Source organism: Leptonychotes weddellii, chromosome 4 (genome assembly GCF_054177405.1).
Source record: "Leptonychotes weddellii isolate Sample4059 chromosome 4, ASM5417740v2, whole genome shotgun sequence".
Lineage (NCBI taxonomy): Eukaryota > Metazoa > Chordata > Mammalia > Carnivora > Phocidae > Leptonychotes > Leptonychotes weddellii.
The window spans coordinates 48,521,858-48,544,643 of NC_138372.1; the positions used below are offsets into that span (position 1 = coordinate 48,521,858).

The window sequence follows — 22,786 nt, forward strand, 5'->3', positions numbered from 1 at the left end:
AAAAACTTTCTGAAAAGTTTCAAAGAACTAACATGATAGCTAGGAACTAGACCAAAGTCTAGGAGAATATAAGAAACCAGAGAAGAAAGCCAATATTTAAAGCCACGTTTGCAATGCACCTATTTACCAATCCAGAAGAAACAACTGGGAAATTAAACTGTGCTTTAGGGAGTAGCTTCTTAGGGCTAGGGGGAGAGGCAGAAATCAAATCCAAGACCCCCCAAATGTGGAGGCTAACACATGAAAACCCTCCCTCTCACCCACTACATATACACGTTTTAGCAGAGGTCCTGAAGAACTACATCTCCAGAGTGAGTATGAGTTGAAACTGAAGAAGCCCTTGACTTGGGGTTCCTGTCACCTGAGCGGTCTAAGGAACCTCACACAGTAACTAGTCGTGGACTAGTTGAGTATGGAAGTCCCACAGTGCAGCACTTGGGCCAGTATCCCGTTGTTTTGTTGAGAGCTGTCTCTGCCTTACCTCATCCTGGGGTCTGGTGCCTGGCAGAAGCAAGTAACAGTCCTTTCTAGAGGAAGGACTCCCCCGCTCCTGTTAGGACTCGACTCATTCCACAAATTTGTTTTGAAGTACAGTGTCCTGCACAGTCAGAGATAGCCAGGCCACAAGGAAATAAGGCACTGTGAGTGAGAACTAACAAAAGGAATGAAAAATGACCGACAGATTTAAATGAGATGAGACACAGGACTGTGGACAGTGCTTTCTGAAAGTTTCTACAACTATAAAATTGAACAGTGGGAAATTTCACAGACAAAGATGTAGTGTTTTTGTTTCATAATGTAATTCATTGTGAGGATTTCTGTCTTAAATAGAGAACTGGGTTTTCCTCTTAGGTAGGACCAGCAAAATTTTTGTTTATGCCGAGTTTGGCTATCCCTGTCTGTAAGAATAGTTTTTTGTTTTTTGTTTTTTTTGCATTGACTCCACTATTCCATTTTTCCTTCTTTTGAAATATCAGTACCAATATGAATAATAGTAGTTAACACTCACAAGGCATTTGTCATGTGCCAACACCATCCTACATGCTTTACACTTATTGACTCATTTGCTTTGCATAAACCAACTAATGTACTTCTCACCATACCTATAAGTTTGGTGCCATAATTTCCAACTCCACAGATGACAAAAGCATCACATATATTACAACTTTACCCAACATCACATGGCCAGGAAATGGTGGAGCCCAGATTCAACCCCGTCAGTGTGGCTCCATGTCCTATGCTGCCTCCTTAATCCTAAGAAGTGTAAGATGTCATCCGTAGATCTAAGATATTTTGAGCATTTGCCATTTTAGGCACTTGTATTTATTTGTACACGTGTCTCTTCTGGTTCACTCACGACTGCAAACTGCCTGAAGGGAGAGGATAAGGACTGTTTCCTTCTTCGCTCCTTCTAGTGTTGAGTTCTTCGCTTTCCTCACGGAAGACTTTAAGCCCCCATGGCTAGCAGATTGGCAGAGCCTCCGTGATGCTTTTGTTTGGGCCTGACATGAAGTCTCAGCGTTCTCAGGCCTGCTTTGTTTGCTTGTCTTTCAGAAAGTCCAACTGTCATGCTGTCTGCTGGTAGCTTTTCCTCCCCCTACGAACACCTCAGCCAGCCAGAGACAAAGCGCATGGTGGAGCACTACACGGCCTACCTCAGTGACAACACCCGCCTCATTGCTAACCCGGGGCTCAAAGTGAGTGCTGGCCCGAGGCCCTGCTTCTGGGGTACAGGCCTGGGAGGGGGCCTGGCAGGCAACCTGCGAAGTAGGAAGCCCAGCTCTGGGTCTGTGCTGCTCAGCTGGAGAGCCAGAAAGGCCGTGTGTGGCCCCCAGGAGGCTGGTTGGCGATGACCCTTCTGGCGGATTAAGGAGCCCTTTGGACCAGATGAAGAATCTCTGTCAGGCCTTAGATACACTAGGGGTTTTCTAGGTGGGGGGGGGGGGGGGTGTGATTCAGAGATCAGTGGAACTTTCCCAGCCCCGTTTTTCCCAAGGGAAAGAAGTAAAGTGCCCCTCTGGTCTTTTGAGATAAACATGATGATGAAGTTTAAGGAACAGAGATTTAGCTGGGGTGCGTGTGTATATGTGTGTGTAATGCTTCACTATAGGATCTTTCCTCTTAAATGCAGAAAGCCTCGCTAGGATGAACAATTGAGTAAATCACACATCCACTGACTATGTTTCAGTAAGCTTTTGTTTTCACCAAGTTTGGCTGTATCCATCTGCTGTGGAAAGATTTTTAAGAAGTAATTGGGCTTGGCTTCTCTGCAAGGGAGCTTTGGGAAGCCCTGCCAACGGCCCACTCTCTTTTCATGTGAGTCTTAAAGGATCCCTGCTATGTCTTCCTTTGTTTCCCAGTTCTCTGTCAGGAATGAAGTAATGGCCACCAGCCACGTCACAGATGAATGGATGACACAAATGGAAATGAGTAGCCTGAACACGTACATTGTCCGCCGTTACATAGCAACACCCAATGGTGTCCTTAGAATTTATCCTGGTTCCCTCATGGACAAAGCGTTTGATCCCACGAGGAGACAATGGTGAGTTTTAGGGGCTTCCATTATCAAAGGTTCCCCCAAATCCTGGAGAGACACGATAAGTACATACAATAAAGCAACTTCAGGCAGTCACAGTAAAGAAGATACTTTCATGGCAGTGAAGACATATTTTTGAGTCTTTTTTTTTTAATGCAGTATTAACAACAGCTTTGTGGGTTTCCTCTGTTGACAGTGTTTTTATCTCTTCATTGAAATTTTGAGACTGAAATGTTTTATACTTGGCTATTTCAATTCCTAGCATTTTTGCTTGAGTCCTGCCTTGCATGCAGTATGCCCATAGTGGGGATATTTAACATCCCTGCACATGATGATGGCATCAAATTACAGCCCATCTATGACCTATGAGAAATAAACAAATATAAATCCTTTTTTTTTTTTCTTTTTACCTCTGGGCGCCATTTTTACTCAGGTTTTCAAAAACAAAAGCTAGCCAGGGTGTATCATGGGGGGAAGGGGGCAACTTGGGCATAAAAACAGGATTTCTGGTCTTGTGCTGCTTAGGGACTGAGTCACACATGAGTTGGCTGTCATTTGTACTGTCCGTTCCAATCCAGGGGGCAGTTTCATGGGCCAAATTGCATTTGTTTCTACATTACTTACTGATTTCTTTTTATATTAGGTCTAAAACCTCTATACCATAGATCTTATGAAAAGCTCAAATGTGTACTGAGTTGAGTGTCTCTTACAGAAGAAGTTCAGATTTTCTTGACCTCTTGTGTTGCCACAGTCAGAGATAAAAGATAGGAATCCTTTTGAACACTAACATAGGCACAATTTATAATAAATACTTTGTAGAGTTACACGTTCACTTCTCTTTGACATTTAGAGAGTAGTTTTTCATACCCTAAAATAATGCGACTTTCTCTTGTCTCCATTAGGTATCTCCATGCGGTAGCTAATCCAGGTTTGATTTCTTTGACTGGCCCTTACTTAGATGTTGGAGGAGCTGGCTATGTAGTAACCATCAGTCACACAATCCATTCATCCAGGTAATACTTTAATTTCTTAGTCCTTTTTAAAACACATCAAGAATATTTTGAAAATTTGGAAGTCCAGTAGACAACCAAGGATTAGTGGCAAAAGCATGACCTTTGATGGGAGGCAACCTGGAGTCTGAATATTTTCTCTAGCTGTGTCATTTTGGATTCCCTGAGCATCCTCCTGTCATCCATAAAATGGGGATAAGACCTACCTCACAAGGTTATCATGCATTTGAGTCGATGAAAAGCTCTTAGCCCTCTTCTTATGAAGAAGAAATAGATGTTAGATTCAGTAGGACAGTTTGTAGAAATACCACTCTTAACCAGTTGAGGAAATCCCACCAAGAGCCTGACAATTATTAACAAGAGAGCATTTTCCTAAGCAGAGGAGCATGTTTAATGAAGAAAAAAACAGTATTGAGACCACAATGTTATTACTTCTTTTATTTCGGTCTAACTTTTTAGAATGATATAGGAGTTTGTGGTTATTGTCACTTTGTCCTTATATTGTCTCTTGAAAACTAAAAAGGCATTTTGCAAATTGATTTTCCAAGAATGCTATTAAATGTCAGTGTCATTGTAAATATAATTTGGGTGCTTTGTATTTCAGGCCTTTGGGGTTTCAGTATTTAAGCTACAAATGGCAGTGAAATGTTGGGTAGAAAGGCAAGTCACACGTGTTGTTTTAATCCCTTCATTATACAAATAGGTGTTTTCCCCTGGTAACCAAGAAAGCCCATATTTTGGCTGGGACCCATAATGATGCCTTAAAATTTACAGGAGATGGATTTTTTTCTTGCTTAACTTTATGCTTTTCACTGGTGCTCATTATATATCAAATGATTGACATTCAGGAGAATTCTTCTAACACAAGTTCATTGGGAGCAAGAATTGGGAAGCAGTACTGTGTCGGAATTTCAATATCATGACCTGTGTCTCCATGGAAAGCAGGGGCCTGCCGCCAGCCAAATAGTGATTGCTTTGCAGGGCATGGTATCTGTGTGGCTCTGTCACATCTAAACAAGTAAATACTCATTTGGAACAGAACTTTTTGGTGTTCTCCTTAACAGACCATCTGTCAGGCATACACCTACTCTTGTCTGCATAGTGAGACTTGACATCTCTCCCATGTAGTCTCATCAGTTGCAAAAAAGTAACCAAAGGTGGTTTCTTTGAGGAGAGGGCAGTCACCTCGGTCTTTGATGACAATGACAATGGGCCAGCACTGGGCTTCAGATCTTGGGGGTGGGGGTGGCAGGGAGAGAATGACTGCCTGTGTGGGTCTTACTTGGTATTTGTTCCAACAGGCTCTGACACCTGCCACTCGTTACCAAGTGCTATTATCTTTTCCTTCTGTACAGTACACCTTGTGTGGGGGGCAGGGGGAAGACGTGGCCACAGGGAGGTGCAGATTTTAATGCTCTTTTACATTTGTGTACATGTTTTTGTTAAAATTTGGATGGGTGGGAGAAGCTTCACTTAGCTGATTTATAAATATTTATGGTGTCAGCCCAAATGAAGCACGATGCAAATATGGGATTTCAAGTTAGAGAAACCTTCAGTTCACTTCCCTTATTTGGCTACTTTTTATAGTGTGCTTAACCTATACAAGTTTAGCTGTTTGACTTTAACAAGAGTGAAAAATGGCCACTTCAATCCTGGATTCTGTCCACCAGTCACTCAGTAAGAGTGTATTCCAGGAATAGGTATCTGCTCTTGCCTTGATCAATATGTAGTCCCATGGACTCGATAATTTGAACATCTGCCTTATCACTGAGCATGCTTTTATTATTTAGGGCTGTGTATTTTTCACTCAGCATAGTTTAGAATACAAGTCAACTGCACTTCTGGTTGTCAACCAAAGCAACTGTAGCTTTAATGGATGTATTGATAGATGGGCTGTGCAAAAGGTACTTTTTTCAAGCGATCACCAGTGATTTTGGTCTCATGCACCAACCTGAGAACATAACCTCCTCCTGAGATGTGATCCTACTCTGAAAAAGTATATTTGCCATTTACTGCTTCTATGACTGTAAACAAGCTCCTTTTTGCCTTAGTTCCCTTACCTATGAAGGAGGGATATTAAGGCCTATCTCAAATGATTAGGGATTACGTTAAATAATATACATGAAGCTCTTAGAATGGTGCCTGGCACTTGGTAAGTGCTTGATAAATGTGAAATACCTGTATTATGACTATGTTCCATGAGTTCTCAGAGCCTCATTTATGTAACAGGTGACCATGCCTGTGTTGAACTGATATAATGAGAATTACAGATGATGCATGTGGAGTGTTTAGCACTGGACTTGACAATGTCCAGTCCCAAATAAGTGACAATTACTTCTAATATCATGCTATTTCTGCCTTAAGCCTCTGGCATTTTAATAGGTCAGAAAAGAGAACTTAAGCTAGTGTTCAGCTAGTCACGAAGCACTGTCATTCAGCCTTGGTTTCCAGAAGTGAGAGCTGATAGCTTGCGGAGGGGCTTTTCTAACTCAGCATTCACTTATCCTAGTAACTGCCCTGGGATTCTTCCATGAGCATTATTAATAGCCTGAGAGTCTAAGTGTGCATTGTTTGGAGAATGTTAATGCTAGCAGAGACGATGAAGTACAATCAGCGATTAAGGGACTGGTCAGATGAGTCTTTGGCAGTGAAAATCTCACAGAAGTGCTGCAAACAGCATGGTCCTTTGTACCCTGAAATGTAGGCGTGGTTTGATTCTTCTATGGTATTCTTTATGAGTTGCTATGGTAACTGTACATTTTCGAAATGCAGGTAAAAATATGAATGCTAGGCTTACATGGGCAATGTGCATGCTTTTCCTTCAGCATGTTGATCACATTGGAGCAGATAGCAGTTACACAGGGGAAGTTTAGAAACAAAATTAACTTGTCCCAGAAAAACCCGAGTTGCATTTTTCACCGAGTCCACTCTCTTATTGTAGGAAGAGCCAGAACTGGTCTATCATAAGTAAAAGGTGGTCAGTCTTGTTTAAGTCTTTTAGCCATTCTAAGCCTGATTTTCCATTTATAAAATGGGAACTCTAATTCCTTCCTGACGTGGTCACGGGAAATTGAATAGGTCATGTAAAATGGCTTGGACACTCTTGAATGTCCTGCATCTCTAAGGAGGCGCCGTATAACATACTGGTTAGGAATATGTTCTGAAGTTGAAGACCCTGAACTTACATTCTTGCTTCCACTTCCAAATTCTTAATGTTTCCAAGCTTCAGTTTTCTGGAAATGATAATGCCTCATAAAGTCTTTGTGAGAAATAATTGAAATGGGATGTATTCAAATGCCCACCAGAGCACCTATAAATCGTGGACACTCAGTAAATATTATCATAATGGCGCCTGCTGTTTAGACGCCTCGCTCTTTCCTGGACAAGTAAGAGAGGGTTAGACTTCCTTGGACTGATACTTCAGGAAAACATTATTTGCTGCAAAAAACAAATGCCATGTAAGGTAACCGAGTCTTGGATTTCTTCCATGGTAGAATTTAAGTGGCTTCAGTAACAATAGAAAGCTTTTTTTTTTTTTTAATGTTCAGTTAGCCAGCATAGAGTACATCATTAGTCTTCGATGTAGTGTTCAACGATTCAGTATTGCGTATAACACCCAGTGCTCATCACAACACGTGCCCTCCTTAATACCCAGCACCCGATTACCCCACCCCCCTCCCTTCTGCAACCCTCAGTTTATTTCCTGGAGTTCAGAGTCTCATGGTTTTTCTCCCTCTCTGATTTCTTCCCATTCACTTTTCCCTCCCTTCCTCTGTGGTCCTCCACGCTATTCCTTATGTTCCACGTATGAGTGACACCATATGATAATTGTCTTTCTCTGCTTGGAATATTACTCAGCCATCAGAAAGGATGAGTACCTACCATTTGCATTGACATGAAAGGAACTGGAGGGGATTATGCTAAGTGAAAGAAATCAAGTGAAAGAATAGAAAGATCTTATTGAGGCAATAGCCTCTCAGAGATAACCCCACAACATGGTCCTCCTTCATCTCATGCCAAACACAATTTTGACAGCAAAGCTTTGACAGAAATTTCATTGTGGGTCAAGGTCCTTTCTGATGGTTTTCAAGGGGTTTTTTTTTTTTGGCGGGGGGGTGGGGGGCGCAGGTAGAGGGTTGGGAATGATATGTTAGAATTGATGTTGACAGTAACCAGAAGGGGACAGTTGTCTACATAACAAAGCTAATTTCACTCCCAAGTTTTGATTTTCCAAAAGATGATTTTACTTTGGGAAGTTTCTTCTGAGCTCTCCAGTTACTATTTTTAAGATTTTTGTCTATAACAGCCCTATTTTTCTGTTGGTACTTTATAAGAAATCAGGCAGGTGGGTGATAGTAATGATGGGGCCCTGTAATGTCTCACGTTGCGTAAACCCTGCAAATTCCCAGCCACAAAGGTACAGGAGCTCATTGGCCAAATAACCCAAACCACTCCAAATGCCCGTGATCATAGATTAGAAAGAACCAAGGTTCCATGTGAGAAGTCCGTGCTGCTTATATATCGAGCATTTCTCTAGATGAACAGTAAGTTGACTCTGTCCAGGTCTGAGCTTTAAGCCCTGGTTGGTTTTCTTTAGAGTAACTTCTTTTTGTTGGGTATTTTGGATAGGTTAGGCAGCTATAAACACGCTGGTTCATTTAAGTCCAATGACAGCCTTGTGAGGTAGATACTACTCTCCCCATTTTCACATAAGAAAACTGGGTCTTGGAAAGGTTAAGTAGCCTCCCAGGAGCCACACCAGTGGAAACCTAGACGGGCCAGGATTTGACCCCAGATCTGCTTGACCCCGGGGCTAAAGGCTTAGCAAGCACCATGTGGTACTACCCAACTTTATCCTCTTTGGTGCTCGTCTTTCTGAGGGTAGAGTTTTAGATTGGAGAAGGAACTAGCCTGTGAACCAGGTGAGTTTCTTTCTAGAATCTGAGCTGTGTTTTGAGTAGAGTCAACCTTAATGTCATAGAAAGAAAATGAGACCTAGTTCTTTACTGAGTTTTGTATGACGTTACACTAGTCAGTTAACCTTTATGAGATCCCAGTTTCCTTATTGAATAAAATGAGGGGAATAATTAAAGGGATCACTCAGGTTCCTTGTCTAGAGGTTCCTTGTTGGGAGGAATCATAGTAGTCATGCATCCAATCTCCCACTGATGCCTCTTCCTGCCACTCCCATATTGTTGCCAAAGAGTAGTCCAGCCACTGAACATGTAAAGTCAGGGCTAGCCATATTCCATAGCTGCCCGTGTTTTGGACTGGTCTTACTAGAAAATTCTACCTTTAGCCTTAAGTTTTCCTCTCAGCAAATCTCCGTATTATGCTAAATCAGTCATTTAGTTGATCATTTTTATAGGGGTGAAAAATGTGGAGAAACAGTAGGCATATATTTCTAATACCATACAATGTCCTTATGAGTGAATGTAACTTTTACCTTTAAATAAGACGTGCCTCTTGTTCTCACTGATCTTTTTCACATGAAGTACACAGCTATCTTCCGGGCATACTGTGGCTGTGATGGGCATCGACTTCACACTTAGATACTTCTACAAGGTTCTGATGGACTTATTACCAGTTTGCAACCAAGATGGTGGCAACAAAATCAGGTAAGCCCTTCAGGGACACCATTTCCTATCTAGCTGCAAAATACAAAGAAAATGATGTCCGATATCTCTGGTTAAATGGCAACCACGTTGTCAGAGTCAAGACCAGAAATTCAGTCCATGGCCTGGGTGTTCAGTTACAAAGGTTTTTGTTCTTTCATTTTTCTAAGCTGCATGCCATTTATGATTGAGACAAACAGACTTGTCTCATAACAAGGAGAATAACTGTGGCATAGAATTCTCTGAAAGCGCTTATTTCTCTCTGAGTCAATAATTAGAGGTTTCCCAGATCTTGGGTGCTAGAAAGCCCAGCTAAGATGTGAACTTAGTTATTAAGCCAAAGTCTTTGTGGGAATTTCAGGCACTTGGACTGTTCCCTTTTACATTTCCCCAGAAAGAGGTTCATATAACTAAAAGTCTTCACTTCCTAATTTCGAAAGAACGTGTCTGATCAAAGCCAGGTTATTCCCTTGATTTAATGCAGGCCACTTTTTAAAATAGTTTTCTTATTTCGCTCTCACGGCCCCTGCTTCCTATCACTGCTAAATTTCATTGGCCCTTAATAGGGAAATGCAGGATTCATAGCAAAGTGTTACAACACATGCAGAATAAAATAGAGCAGTGCATAGTCTTGGCTAGAGCAGTTCTAGCTTTGCTTACTTAGTGTTTCCATCAAATATATTTTTGCATGTCCCGCAAGTTTGTATTTCATATATATTTATCATTTATAGGCTTAAAGTTTGCGCCTATAAATACCCAAGGCCACTTCCTTCAGAGTCTCCCTCCTCTGAAAGAAAGAATAAACTTGCCACTTATATATCCTTGCAAAAGATTTTTGAGTCCATCTTCCTCCAACTAAGTGGACACATTCTGTAGGAACTAGGTAGGTAGCCTCAGAGTGAGGCGTAACTTTGTTACCGTAAATTGTATACTGGGTAATCTATCAGCTCAAGAATAATGTATCTGTTATGGCACCTGGGTGGCTCAGTCGATGAAGTGTCTGACTCTTGATCTCAGCTCAGGTCTTGATCTCAGGTTTGTGAGTTCAAGCCCCGCCCTCATTAAAAAAAAAAACAAAAAAGAATAACATATCTGTCTGCCTGCCTGCCTGCCAGCCGACCTTCAGTGAGTTTGTTTCAGTGAGGTTTTACCGAGATAAATGCAATTTGTTTGGGGGATAAAAAGATAAATGCTCTCTGAAAGTGTAGAGAGTTTAGATTACTGAGGGATGTCCCTTGTTTTGGCACAGGTGCTTCATAATGGAGGACAGGGGTTATCTGGTGGCACATCCAACCCTCATTGACCCCAAAGGACACGCACCTGTGGAACAACAACATATTACCCACAAGGTACTCGTTGTGAAGCCGCTAGCTCAGTGCTCCCACGGCCTGTGGCTCATTAATTACACGGCTTGTGTCTTCTGTCTGCTTGACCTTGCTAGGAGCCCTTGGTAGCAAACGATATCCTGAACCACCCAAACTTTGTAAAGAAAAACCTGTGCAACAGCTTCAGTGACAGAACAGTCCAGAGGTTTTATAAATTCAACACCAGCCTTGTGGTAAGTTGGTCCCTTGCATTCTCACATCCCATCCCACCGTGGAATAGGAAATGGAATCATAGTTAATATCTGAGTATGACTCTTGGCTGTTTCATTGCCTGAGAATTATGGAATGATAGAACAGGACCTCAGTCCAGCTCCCCAGCTTGACCAGTATGGGGTATAAAGCCCAGAGTGGAGAAGTGAATGTTTTAAGGTCTCACACTTGGTGTTTTGTTTTGGTTTTGTTTGTTTAAAGACTCACCCAGCCGAAACCCTTTGAAATGTCTGCAGCAGTCTGTTCCCACACTCTTATGTAAATATGTGTGGCCCCATGTGTTACCCTCTTCCTGTCTTCTCGAGATCCTGCAGCCTCCTTAAATTCCTAAGGCCAAATTAGGTCATTTCTTGGTCATCCACCCAGTTAGATGGGAACTCTCATGTAGATCATCTAAAAATAACTTCTTTTTTTGTAGCTTAGAGTACTCTAAGTATTTGATTTGAGATAACTGCAAACTTACCTAGATATGGTTTAAGATCCTTAAGAATATTCTTATTAATTTGCAAATAATCTTAGCTGGGAAAGAACTAAAATGGGTAATGGCAGAACCAACATTCAAAAAGTTATTCACAAGGAAGCTCTTTATTTAGAAAAGGTATTTATATCATTAAATGTGTAATTAAAAATTTTAAAGATGCATTGGGTTGATTGAAAATCCTACTCTCAAAAAAGCAGTTGCAAAAACAATTGGGGAACAGAAGAGTTTAAAAAATGAATAGATGAATAGGTTAGTGCTTTCAGAGCAAAGGGACTCGTCAGGACTCTGTTTGGACTTTGCCCCATTCTAAGGAACACTCTCCTTAAAGGAGACATTGACACACTTGAGTGTGATCAGAAGGAAGCTGCCAGGTACGGTTGTTCTAGGAAAGTCTGATTTCCTCTGTGTATCTTCTACCATTTGTGCACTGACTTCCTGAGCCTTCAACAGACAAAGCCAGACTACTCCGGGAGAATTGTTCAGAAACGCAAAATTTTAGTGGAAGATGAATTAGAATAATTTCTTAACAGCTCAAGTTATTCCAAAATGGAACTGGAGCATTTCTGGCTAGTGGAGCTAACAGGATGATAGGCCTATATGATTGCTGATACAGTAGAGGGGGGCATCTTCCAGGCAGTGGAAAATTCATCTAGACCTCTAAGAATCCATTCAGTGCCACGATTCTCAGAGTTCGGCTTATCCTCACCACACACATATAAGGGATGACTAGCATGGAAATGAGCATGGGATTACATAGTTGGCCTACTGCATTGGACACACGTGCAGAAAAAAAGGACCATACTCAACTTCACAATGCTGCTTTTGAATCTTTGGTTTTCTTTATGGTAGACCAATCTGGCATTTCAAGACTGGCTATCACATTTTCTTGTCATAGAATGAAGAAATGGATGCTTGCTTTAGTTATTTAAACATTCTGTTCTATTAAATATTATTTAATATTTAAATATTCTGGAAGCAGAAAACTGGACTCCTAACGAGTTTTTAAATTTTTTTAAATTTTATTCTAGAAGAACAGAGGTTTGTTATTGAAGGTGGGGCAAGGAGTGCATATTTTCTGGTGGATTAGGTTTGCCTTTGAATGCATTTTAAACTATTCCTTACCCAAAAGTTGTCTTTCATTGTTTCTTGCACTTATTTTCACGTTATGATATATTGTAATGTGTTTAAAAAGATTATAAGAACAGCTATAAAAATTGTATCTCCTAAAAGAATAAATAATATACACACAACTGTTAAGTGGGAATTGGGAATGATCTCCAATGGTATTAAGAAAAAAATTCTCTTTTTCCAACTTTCAACAGTGACTCTGTATTACTAGTCAGAAATAAAGTTTTATTGTAAGCTATTTTCTTTTTTTTTTTTAAAGATTTTATTTATTTATTTGAGAGAGAGAATGAGAGAGAGCATGAGAGGGGGGAGGGTCAGAGGGAGAAGCAGACTCCCTGCCGAGCAGGGAGCCCGATGCGGGACTCGATCCCGGGACTCCAGGATCATGACCTGAGCCGAAGGTAGTCGCTTAACCAACTGAGCCACCCAGGCGCCCCTGTAAGCTATTTTCAGCAGGTGGTTGAAGGTTGTTTTCACCATGGCAGGGCTGAATCTTTGCATTGTTGTCTGTCACTTCTGACACCTCCGTTGTCTCCAGGGAGATCTGACGAACCTCGTGCATGGCAGCCACTGTTCTAAGTACAGACTGGCGAGGATCCCAGGAACCAACGCATTCGTTGGCATCGTCAATGAAACGTGCGACTCTCTTGCCTTCTGTGCTTGTAGCATGGTGGATCGGCTCTGTCTCAACTGTCACCGGTAAAAATGCAGTGGGGCTCTCTTTACTCCACTGTTGACTATCTGAACCGATGCGAGGCATTTTATAGCGGCATCTGCAAAATAAACAGAAAGCACAGGGGTGTATCCCGGAGAAGAAGAAGGTCCTGGTTAGAGAGGTATTTCCAGCTGTTCAGTTTGCTGAAGAGTCACGAATTGAAGCCAATTATATATTTAAACCTTTAGTGCAACTTCCCTTTGACTGTCCCTTTTAATAGCTCACAGTGTCTTCTGTTTTCCTTCTTCTGATACATGTACAGTATAAAGTTTGTCATTGACCCTCTGCATAGTGATTTTCCTTTTGCCTTTCAGAATGGAACAAAATGAATGCGAATGTCCCTGTGAGTGCCCTCTAGAGGTCAATGAATGCACCGGCAACCTCACCAATGCAGAGAACCGGTAAAATATACATATTACATAAATATGTGTAATATATATGTTGTACACACTGGGAGCCTCCCTTATAGATTTGTTTTGGGTTGTGGTATAAGAAGATGATTCATTCTAATAACTGTTCACTGAGTCAGATTTCAAGCCTTAAAATGAAGTCCTCTTTCAGGTTTACATTCAAATGCTGTGAAAATGTTTAAAATTACATGTGGTCCACACAAAAACGATGAGACTATTACAAGCATTTCACTAAGTGTCCGCCATGCATCAGATACTTTATGCACATTGTGTCACTTCGTTTTCAAATCAACCCTGTGATAAATCTGTAGGTACCTTTCATGCACACATGCCTACGCCTAACCTAGTGTTCTTTGTATTATTAGTGACAAATCTTAAGACCACAGTTAAATAAGTTGGGGTAAATCCCTTCTCTGGAACTTAAATGAAGGAATCCTGTGTGTGCTGATATACAGGTGTATGTTTAAGCATAGAAAAAATGTCTAAAGGGACCCTCATTAAACTGTTAATAGTGATTACCTTGGAAAAGAATGAATTTAGAGTGGTAAGTCAGGGAGATAACTTTAACTTCTGATTATATACATTCCTGTTTTGTGGGATATTTATGACTTCCTTTTTATATATGTATATAAATTATTGTATGTAAAGATGAACAAATTGAAGCTCAGAGTGGTTAAATGATGGGCCCAAGGTTACATCTAGTTAAGTGGGCAGGATTCAAACCCAGATCTGTGTGACGCTATCAAGGGCCAGAGGCATGATGAGTTTAGAATGTGAGTGGTGTTGGTCCTAACCTCCAGACTTGCTCCTGCCTAGAAACCCAAGCTGTGAGGTCCACCAGGAGCCAGTGACGTACACAGCTATTGACCCTGGCCTGCAAGATGCCCTTCACCAGTGTGTCAACAGTCGGTGCAGCCAGAGGATGGAAAGTGGGTAAGCCTGGCCCAGTGCTTGCGTTTACTTCTACACAATCACTGCAGGAGTAGAACCGAGTAAAGAATGGTGACTATCAGCCTCATTGAGCTTTTCCAGCTGGTATTTAGAATTCTCTTTCTTGGGCGCCTGGGTGGCTCAGTTGGTTGAGCGACTGCCTTCGGCTCAGGTCATGATCCTGGAGTCCCTGGATCGAGTCCCGCGTCGGGCTCCCTGCTCGGCGGGGAGTCTGCATCTCCCTCTGACCCTCCCCCTCTCATGTACTCGCTCTCTCTCATTCTCTCTCTCTCAAATAAATAAATAAAATCTTTAAAAAAAAAAAAAAGAATTCTCTTTCTTGATATTTTTTAAAGGTGTAACCAGTTTTTCAGACCCAAAAGTGATTCCTATGAGCCTTTTATCCAGCAGACTTAATGTTGTCCAGTTTCCAAGTAGTTGTAGCTACTTGGCATTTGTACTGCACGTTAGTCACCTCATCTGTGGATGGGAAAGTTACTCTTGGAGTAAAAGGAATGAGAGGGGACCTGGCCCGAAGAAGCAAGGGCAAAGGGGCAGGAACTCTTGGGTTCCTGAAGCAGAACCCAGCTCTATGTGTGACACACCATAGCTCATCGATTCTGCTTTCTTAGAAAGCAGATAGGCTTCATGGTAGCTTTGAGAACCAAAAACTACATGTCCCCTACTCCCTCTCCCTCCTCTCTAGGATGTTTGGGACTAGCCATCATGGGGATAGTGGCTGTGGTGGACTACAGGGGTGGGAGTGGGGTGATTTGTTTCTTGTGATTGCAGGTAGCCATTTGATTAAACAGTCAGTGGGTGGAAGGGGCAGCCAGTTCTACTTTTAGTGCATGTTTTAGCAAAGGAATGGTCGGGCATCAGATGAATTTGGGATGTTAGGCAGTAACTCAAAATCAGTTAAATTTGAGAAACACTGCACACATCCTCTTAGAAAGTCATAATACACTTAACGTATTAAAAGTTCTAAGAAATTGGCAGTAAGGAAACCTGTTTAATTGATCTAGTATTTCCCCAATTTATTTGACCCTTTTTTCCTTCCTTTTTTTTTTTTCTTCTAAATGACCCTACACTTGGGGTCAGGCCAAAATCTAACAAACTTTGGGGCCATTTGGTCTTGTAAGATGATTTGGGATAATCCTGCACTGATCTGTGATGTGTGGATTTTGTGGTATGATCCGCAGAGAGAACAGGTTTATTTCTCTCATTTCCAAGCTGTTGAGAGACATAAAACAGCTATCCCCCGGCAGACTGTTGCTATTCTTCTTTTATAAGGAAAGGAAACTAAAGCTTGAGGACTTACAGCACTAGTAAGTAATGGAGCTCTTGAGAGCTGTCTGATGCCCAAGTCCATATGCTGTCCCCTGCCCAGCCCTGCTTCCTGGAACACTCAGCATCGTCTTTCTGGCAGGGACTGCTTTGGTGTCCTGGATTGTGAATGGTGCATGGTGGACAGCGATGGAAAGACGCATCTGGACAAATCCTACTGTGCACCCCAGAAAGAATGCTTCGGGGGGATCGTGGGAGCCAAAAGTCCTTACGTGGATGACATGGGAGCGATAGGTATGTTTGTTGGGAACCCGGAATGTTTTGATTCTTGAATACGTTTTTTGTTTTTTGGGGGTTTTTTTGGCCTCTACACTAGGACAAAACTCTTAAAAATGATCCTCTACCATATTTTCCTGTTTCCTTTGCCAGTAGTTTTTAGTTACAAAACCAAGGCAGATCATTACCTCCAAAGCTGGCTAGATATTCTGTGCAGAGTAAGCAGCTATGGTTCCTGCCAAATTTTACAAGCCTGGAATTCATTCCCATAAAGCTTGTTCTGAGAAACATCAGGCCTGGTTTCTGCGTGGCTGAACTGTGGCGTTTGTTTGAATGTGAGTCCCAGCTGTCAGAAGAACAGGGCCAGCGATGGGTGGAGTGACCAGTGCGTGGCGGTCTCCTGCTAAGGCCCTCCCTCCCTTATGATGTTTGCAAAGCAGGAGTCTTGTGGCTCTAAATCTGCACTTCAGGTGTTGGGGTCAACAGAAGCCAGAGCTACCTAATGTGGTCTGGGTAGCTTAGGGTAAGGGACAGGGACCCAGTAGGGAGGAATATGTCTGAGATCAGGCTGCAAGACCTCAAAAATTCCACCTGCCTACCTCCACTAAGATTTTCTCCGTGTCTTTCTGGAGCTAGCTCAAGGTCCTAAAGCTTACCTGGCAGGTGAGCTACTAAACCTTTTTTTTTTTTTTTTTTAACATCTCCCCACATTAACCTGTCTGCAAAAGAAAAGCTCCGCCTAGGTGTGGAAGGGTCCTGAGCTCACATATTACCCCTGAACCAGGTGAGGACACAGTCGAAGCGACCTTGTTCTAAGACATCCCTTTATATGTCCACCTGCAGTCTCCTGCGTGGGGATACAAATAGTGTTTTAAAGGGAATCCATAAGCTTTGAAATGTGATCTTTTTTAGGGGTCGTGTGACAGATCCATTGGCATAAAGGACACCAGATACAATAAATCTGTGCTAAGAGGCTCGCGTTGCCCTCACCTCTGTACTACATGACTTCTCTTCCAAGAGGAGCCCACACCCTGGGGAGCAAGGCTCTTGGCCCTGGGCAGCCCATGTTTAAGTGCTTCTCGTCTGGTTGGTTTTTTAGTAGTCCTTGCCAGGGGTGCTCTTGCTGGGCCAAGCAACCAACATTTCAGTTGAGAACCAGGGATTAAAGGAAGTCCCTACTCCCATGTTCTGGTGGGTTCTCTTTGACGCATTCAAGACTTAGAGTAGCTGCCCTTGTCTCCACCAAACCCTACCCTGGTCCTCACTTCCTGCCACACTTGGGAAATTGTTACGAGGAACATCTGTTTGTTTATTTGAACAAAGGTGATGAGGTGGTCACGTTGAACATGATTAAAAGTGCCCCCGTGGGTCCCGTGGCCGGAGGCATCATGGGCTGCATCATGGTCCTGGTCCTTGCTGTGTATGCCTACCGCCATCAGATTCATCGCCGGAGTCATCAGCACATGTCTCCTCTGGCTGCCCAAGGTGAGCTCCAAATGAATCCAAAGCTCCCCCAGGAGGCCGCAGCCTCCCTCGTGTCCTTCCGAAGCTGGAAGGACAGCCACCGATCACGCAAGCCGCTAAGCACTTAAAAGAACAGCACTGCGATTTCCGCTTCCGTGGAGTAGGATTTGCAAGTCCCCAAAGCCTCCTTTCCTCCTTTAGCCCATGGCTCATTCTTCAGTGTCTAAACCCTGCGAGTTTCATTTTGATTACCCAGAAAAGCCCTAGATGCTCTCTCCTCTTCTGCTACCTCTTACCTACCTCTTAGCCTACCACAGTCCGCCTCTGGAATAAGCCAGTCAGGGGAGCTGGGATGCTGAGAGGGAAGTTTGGTTCTTCCCTCGGCTCCAGAGTGCTGTCTCTGCTGTTCCAGGCAGGTAGAGCAAAGATACCCCAGGCCACGATTGGCAAGACCGTGAATCTGTTCTGTTGCTGCTATTATTACATACTGTGAATGAACACGTTCAAAGCAATAATCACATCTCTTAAATGAGAGAAGTAATTGAAGTCAGATACAAAATGAATAACCTGCAGTCATGATTTCCATACCAACAGTTAAATGTGGTATCTGTGCTGGTTTGCGAGGACAAAACGAATGGCCATCCCCAGCCTCCCTAAAAGCTGCCAGGAATACGTTAACCTGACCTTTATGGAGATAAGGCTCACTCACCATTCTTCCTGGACTTGGTCGGGAGCCACTTTGCTCAGCAGTGTGGGCAGGTTGGCGTTGGACTGTTTCACTGTGGCCACAATCCTGATGAGAGGGAAGGAGGGAAGATCTTGGGATAATGTTGCCTGATGGAGTAACAGGGCTAATCACAAAGCTCCTTCCCCCTGGTAAGATTTGGGTACCAGGATTTCCCCTTGATCAGGATGTGACTATCATCCAATGTAAACCTTATACCTGGCCTTTGATAGGGTTTCGTAACCCCATTTCATCAGCACAGTCAGCCATGGCTTCAGACCCCTGCCTTCTGTTTCAGGTACATTAGTAGAGAATTAAAGATCCATTAGCCTCTATCAGTTTATTTTCTCCTTTCTTCAGAAGTTAACCTCAGGTGCCTCTCTTGATTATTCACTTCTGGCCCTCCCTCTTCTGATTCCTGCTCCCTCCTCCTTAAAAATAAAATAAAATAAAATAGATGGGACATCAGTTTATTGTCCTCCAAGTTTGGACTCATTCTTGATGGAATGCTGTCAGCAGCCAGCAAACGAGCGCTCCGTAGGGTATTGAAGCGGGTGATTTTGTTTGATTAAATAGTCCTGTTTCTCTCTTTTTAATGATGGGTAGAAATGTCCGTGCGTATGTCCAGCCTGGAGAACGACAGAGACGAAAGGGATGATGAGAGCCGAGAGGACAGAGGCATTAGTGAGTACTGAAGCCGCCTCGCTGTGGAATGTGCCTGCAGGAGGCTAGCCCACACGATGCGCTCTTTCTTACATCCTTTTGGCTTATATTAGAATTTCAGAATCTTTGACATGACTGGGGCTTTTCCTCCCCCATTTTCATTAGGAATAAGCGTAGGTGCTTGCTTTGTTTTAGAAAAATCTTAGAAGATTCCAGGATGTTCCTTTTTGCATGAAGTGCTTTGGCCTAAAACCCCTCACCCTACATTTTCTTTCTCCTCCTTCTTGCTTTCCAGCATAGTATTATTTCAGAAAGGCAATCATCGGGCGTACATTGTTTTAGTCCCTCGGGGTATTAAAATGTAGATACCTCGGGAGGGTGGTGGGGGAAGAGTATTTCTTTATCAAAATAGAGTTCCATTAGAGATACATACCTTGGCCTTCGACTCTATAGAACATATCTTCTTAATGCATGTTGGAGACCTGTAATTAGGGGGCCTCTCACTGCCGCTAATCCTCACAATTAAAAAAATTACTTATTCTCTCTCTCCAAAGAATAGCTCCCCCGAACGTGTGAATGAGCCTGCTCAGAGCAAATGTGCTTGATACAACAAAGATACTGGCATCAGAGTGACTAACTGTCCTTGCTTCCCGCAGTCAGCAATACTCGGTTTATAGCTGCAGTCATCGAACGACACGCACACAGCCCAGAAAGGAGGCGTCGCTACTGGGGTCGATCGGGAACAGAAAGCGATCATGGTGAGGTCTAGTTCCTTCTGAGGAACCCGGTGGGCTCCTGTGGGCCATTGCTCACACCCCCACTTGTCCCTCCTGTTCTGTGCTCAAATTAATTACTTTGACATAGTTTTCCAAAGGACACATTCCAACATGGCATGTTTATAGGAACCCTATAGTTTTGATTATGTCTCTGCACTCCCAGGCATAAGTGAGAGGACCTCTTGGCACACAGATTGCTTTCTAGGTGTTCTCCATGCATAAAGATTCACGTTGTCTAAATGGAACCCGCTTACCACTCCACTTGATCCTTGGTAATTGGCATCCTCGTTGGTCCTACTGCGCAGTGTTGTTAGTTGGCAAACACCAGCATCCTCAAGGGCACTGTCAGTCATTACACTTTGTATATGACAGGAGTCCATGCTTCCTTCTGGCATTCCCTGTCCTGACCTCCAGCCTTGCCTGGAAGGTTCAGGGAAGGCTTCACCAAGGAGACAACAATTTTCACTGGGCCTAAAGGGTGATGAAAGAAAAGTTGGAGGCAAAGGATATTAGAGGCAAAGGGACTGGTGTATAGAGTTAATCATGGCGGTTGTATAAGGTGTATAAGCTCTAAGATGCTCAGAAAGGGTAGAGATTGGATTTTGAAGAGACACCAAGGCTGAGCAGGCCGTGAATTAATCAAGTCCACATGCTGTATGGAAGACTTGGCCGCCACCTAGACGCATGGCTTGGCCTCACAGAGAACCGCAGCCATGTTGTTGGAGTGGCAGGAGTGTGGGGCCTTTCCTGTAATTGGAAGATCTTTTTATTTTTCATAGGGTTGTTTAATTTTCCAGAAATCTTTATTTTCTTCCCAGAATCAGGTCTTTTTTAAATGCGTAGATAATGCATTATACCTTTTTGACTCTTCTTTCTCCACATCTACCCTGGAAAAAAAAAAAGGAGGGGGGATGTCTGCAAACAGTGTGCTCCCACCCCTATGCTAAAAAATGCACGAGTGGGTATTCATCAGAGAGACCAGTGCAGCCTTTTACATGAGAGCCAGTGATTCAAACTCCCTTTGGAAAACGGGAGAAGCCAAAACCCTGATTTGTAAATTGGAGGCTCCTAATTTGGGCTTTGAATGACATTATTCCCAACAACTAAGTAGAAACTTCAGGTTTCTATGGAGAGTCGAAGTACAACTTAAATTTTTCAGTTTCTTTGACTTTCTGCTTTTTTTTTTTCCCCCTAAAAACCTTTGAACCTGCATAAATTCATTCTGCTAGGCAGTTCTGTGTCTCTTCTCCTTTGAATAATAAAACAGGTTTGAGGCTACTAAAGTTCAACAGAAATAATTTCTTATTCAGCAGAAATACTGAATCCTTTCTCTCTCTCTCTCTCTCTCCCCGGATAGAAATTGCTTCAATACGAAATTGGAATTCTGAGTGACATTTACGATGTTCCATTAGCTCTCCCATTGTCTTAGGAAAATGGCATATGAAGCAACAGCTTAGATAAAAGGAAGAGTGCAGTGTCAGTATCTGAAAGCTAAGGAATCTAGCTAAGGGCTTGCTTTCTTTCATTTTTCACAATAATTGGATCCCTGTTATCCCCCAGGAATGAAAAATAGTTTCTCATGCAGACAGAATACAACACCAAAAGAAATGGAAAGCATTGACATGCCACATACTTCTGAATGCACCACAAAATCAATAGCATTTAACTGCATGTTGTCCTGTCCCTGGGCCTGTATGGCAGGTCACTGAAAGCGATGGCATCAAGTGCTCATGTCCCTGTGATGCCAAGAATAAGCCATAAGTCCACATTACAACAAGGAAATGTAATTGAATTGTTTCGTCAGCACACTTCTTCCTCAGCTCTGTGTTCTTCTACTCGGTGAATGTATTGGGCACCTGCTCTTTGCTTAGCCCGGTGGAGGGACTGGTGAAGGGACGGCCTCGTTTCTGTAAGGCAGAGGGTATGGAGGAGCTTGTAAGATAGGGTCAAGCACAGCTCACTCGGAGCCCCCCTCTCCCCGTCTCCCCAGGTTACGAGATCTTAGTGAGACTACTTTGGACCTTAGTGTCCTAATGATTAAAATGGGAAGAGAAACTTCTCCCTGGTGAGGTTATAAGCATTAAATGCGATAACTTACGGCAGGCATGTTGAGCTCAGGGTTGACCTCCCCACCTCGGTACCCAGTCTGCCCTCAGGGAATTTACAGTCTAGCAGGAAACTGTAAATAAATGCATGTATTCATAAGACGGATAAAAAGCTGGCTCTGACAGCTTCCTTAAAGGCCCAGAACAAAGCCGAAGATAGGGAGATAGTTCACTTTTATTAGCACGTACATCATGGACGTCCCCTGAGCGGGGAAGGTGGCGTTGGTGGTGGCCCTTGAGCTGGTAAAATCCTAGCCCCGTGGTTCTTTGCAACCCGGTGAGCGTGTTTCCACATGAGTCCTTGGGTCTGATACACAAAGGGGAAACTCAGAAGAATAAAATGCATAAATATGTAAGTACTGAACAGACTAGACTTTCATGGTACGGTTTAGAATTGTGATAGTCCTAGAATTAAAACTGAACGTTACCAAGCCAAACTTGGAGACTGCAAGCTGCATTTTTATTTAGAAATACAGTTGACCCTTGAACATCCTGGGCATAAGGGGCACCGATAGCACAGTCAGAAATCCACATATGACTTCTGACTCCCCAAATACTTAATGACTAATAGTCTACTGTTGACCGGAAGCCTTACCAATAACAGAAACAGTGGATTAACACACATTTTGTATGTTACATGTATTATATACTGTATTCTTACAACGAAGTAAGCTAGAGAAAAGAAAATGTTAAGAAAATCGTAAGAGAAAAATGCACTTACAATACTGTCCTGTATTTTGGAAAACCGGCCTCTAAGTGGACCCACGTAGTTCAAACCCCTTTTGTTCAAGTGTCTGTGGTATTTCATGTGGCCAAGAGAGTTTTGTGTTTCAAAGGAATCTTATTTTAATTTCTCTATATTAAAAAAACTACTCCAGATAGGAGTCGTTTTTGAAATTGACAAAAAAATTTTTGTCAATATTCTAAGACCACTTAGAATGATTGTTTTTTCAGCACTTGACTATTTCTTGTTACGCTCACAAGTAGTGATTTAAAAAATTACTCCCTGCCGATGCTTTTAATTCTGTATATGCTCTACCCATTATCTCTCCTGAAAATATCATGTTCTAA

General features: G+C 42.6%; 1 protein-coding gene across 3 annotated transcripts in view; it reads left to right on the top strand.

Moving 5' to 3' along the window:
- The window catches only part of CACHD1 (cache domain containing 1), a 205,537-nt gene that overhangs the window by 175,882 nt on the left and 6,869 nt on the right, over window positions 1-22,786 (top strand). For 2 of the 3 annotated variants that reach the window (XM_081818551.1, XM_081818553.1), the window contains 13 exons: window positions 1,555-1,697; window positions 2,361-2,542; window positions 3,439-3,549; window positions 9,042-9,164; window positions 10,411-10,510; window positions 10,603-10,719; window positions 12,904-13,064; window positions 13,395-13,481; window positions 14,307-14,423; window positions 15,850-16,001; window positions 17,307-17,468; window positions 18,778-18,855; window positions 19,491-19,592. In XM_081818551.1, coding sequence (XP_081674677.1) covers window positions 1,555-1,697; window positions 2,361-2,542; window positions 3,439-3,549; window positions 9,042-9,164; window positions 10,411-10,510; window positions 10,603-10,719; window positions 12,904-13,064; window positions 13,395-13,481; window positions 14,307-14,423; window positions 15,850-16,001; window positions 17,307-17,468; window positions 18,778-18,855; window positions 19,491-19,592 — 1,635 coding nt within the window. The remainder of the gene's footprint in view (window positions 1-1,554; window positions 1,698-2,360; window positions 2,543-3,438; window positions 3,550-9,041; window positions 9,165-10,410; window positions 10,511-10,602; window positions 10,720-12,903; window positions 13,065-13,394; window positions 13,482-14,306; window positions 14,424-15,849; window positions 16,002-17,306; window positions 17,469-18,777; window positions 18,856-19,490; window positions 19,593-22,786) is intronic. The other variant, XM_081818552.1, reaches the window with a different exon arrangement.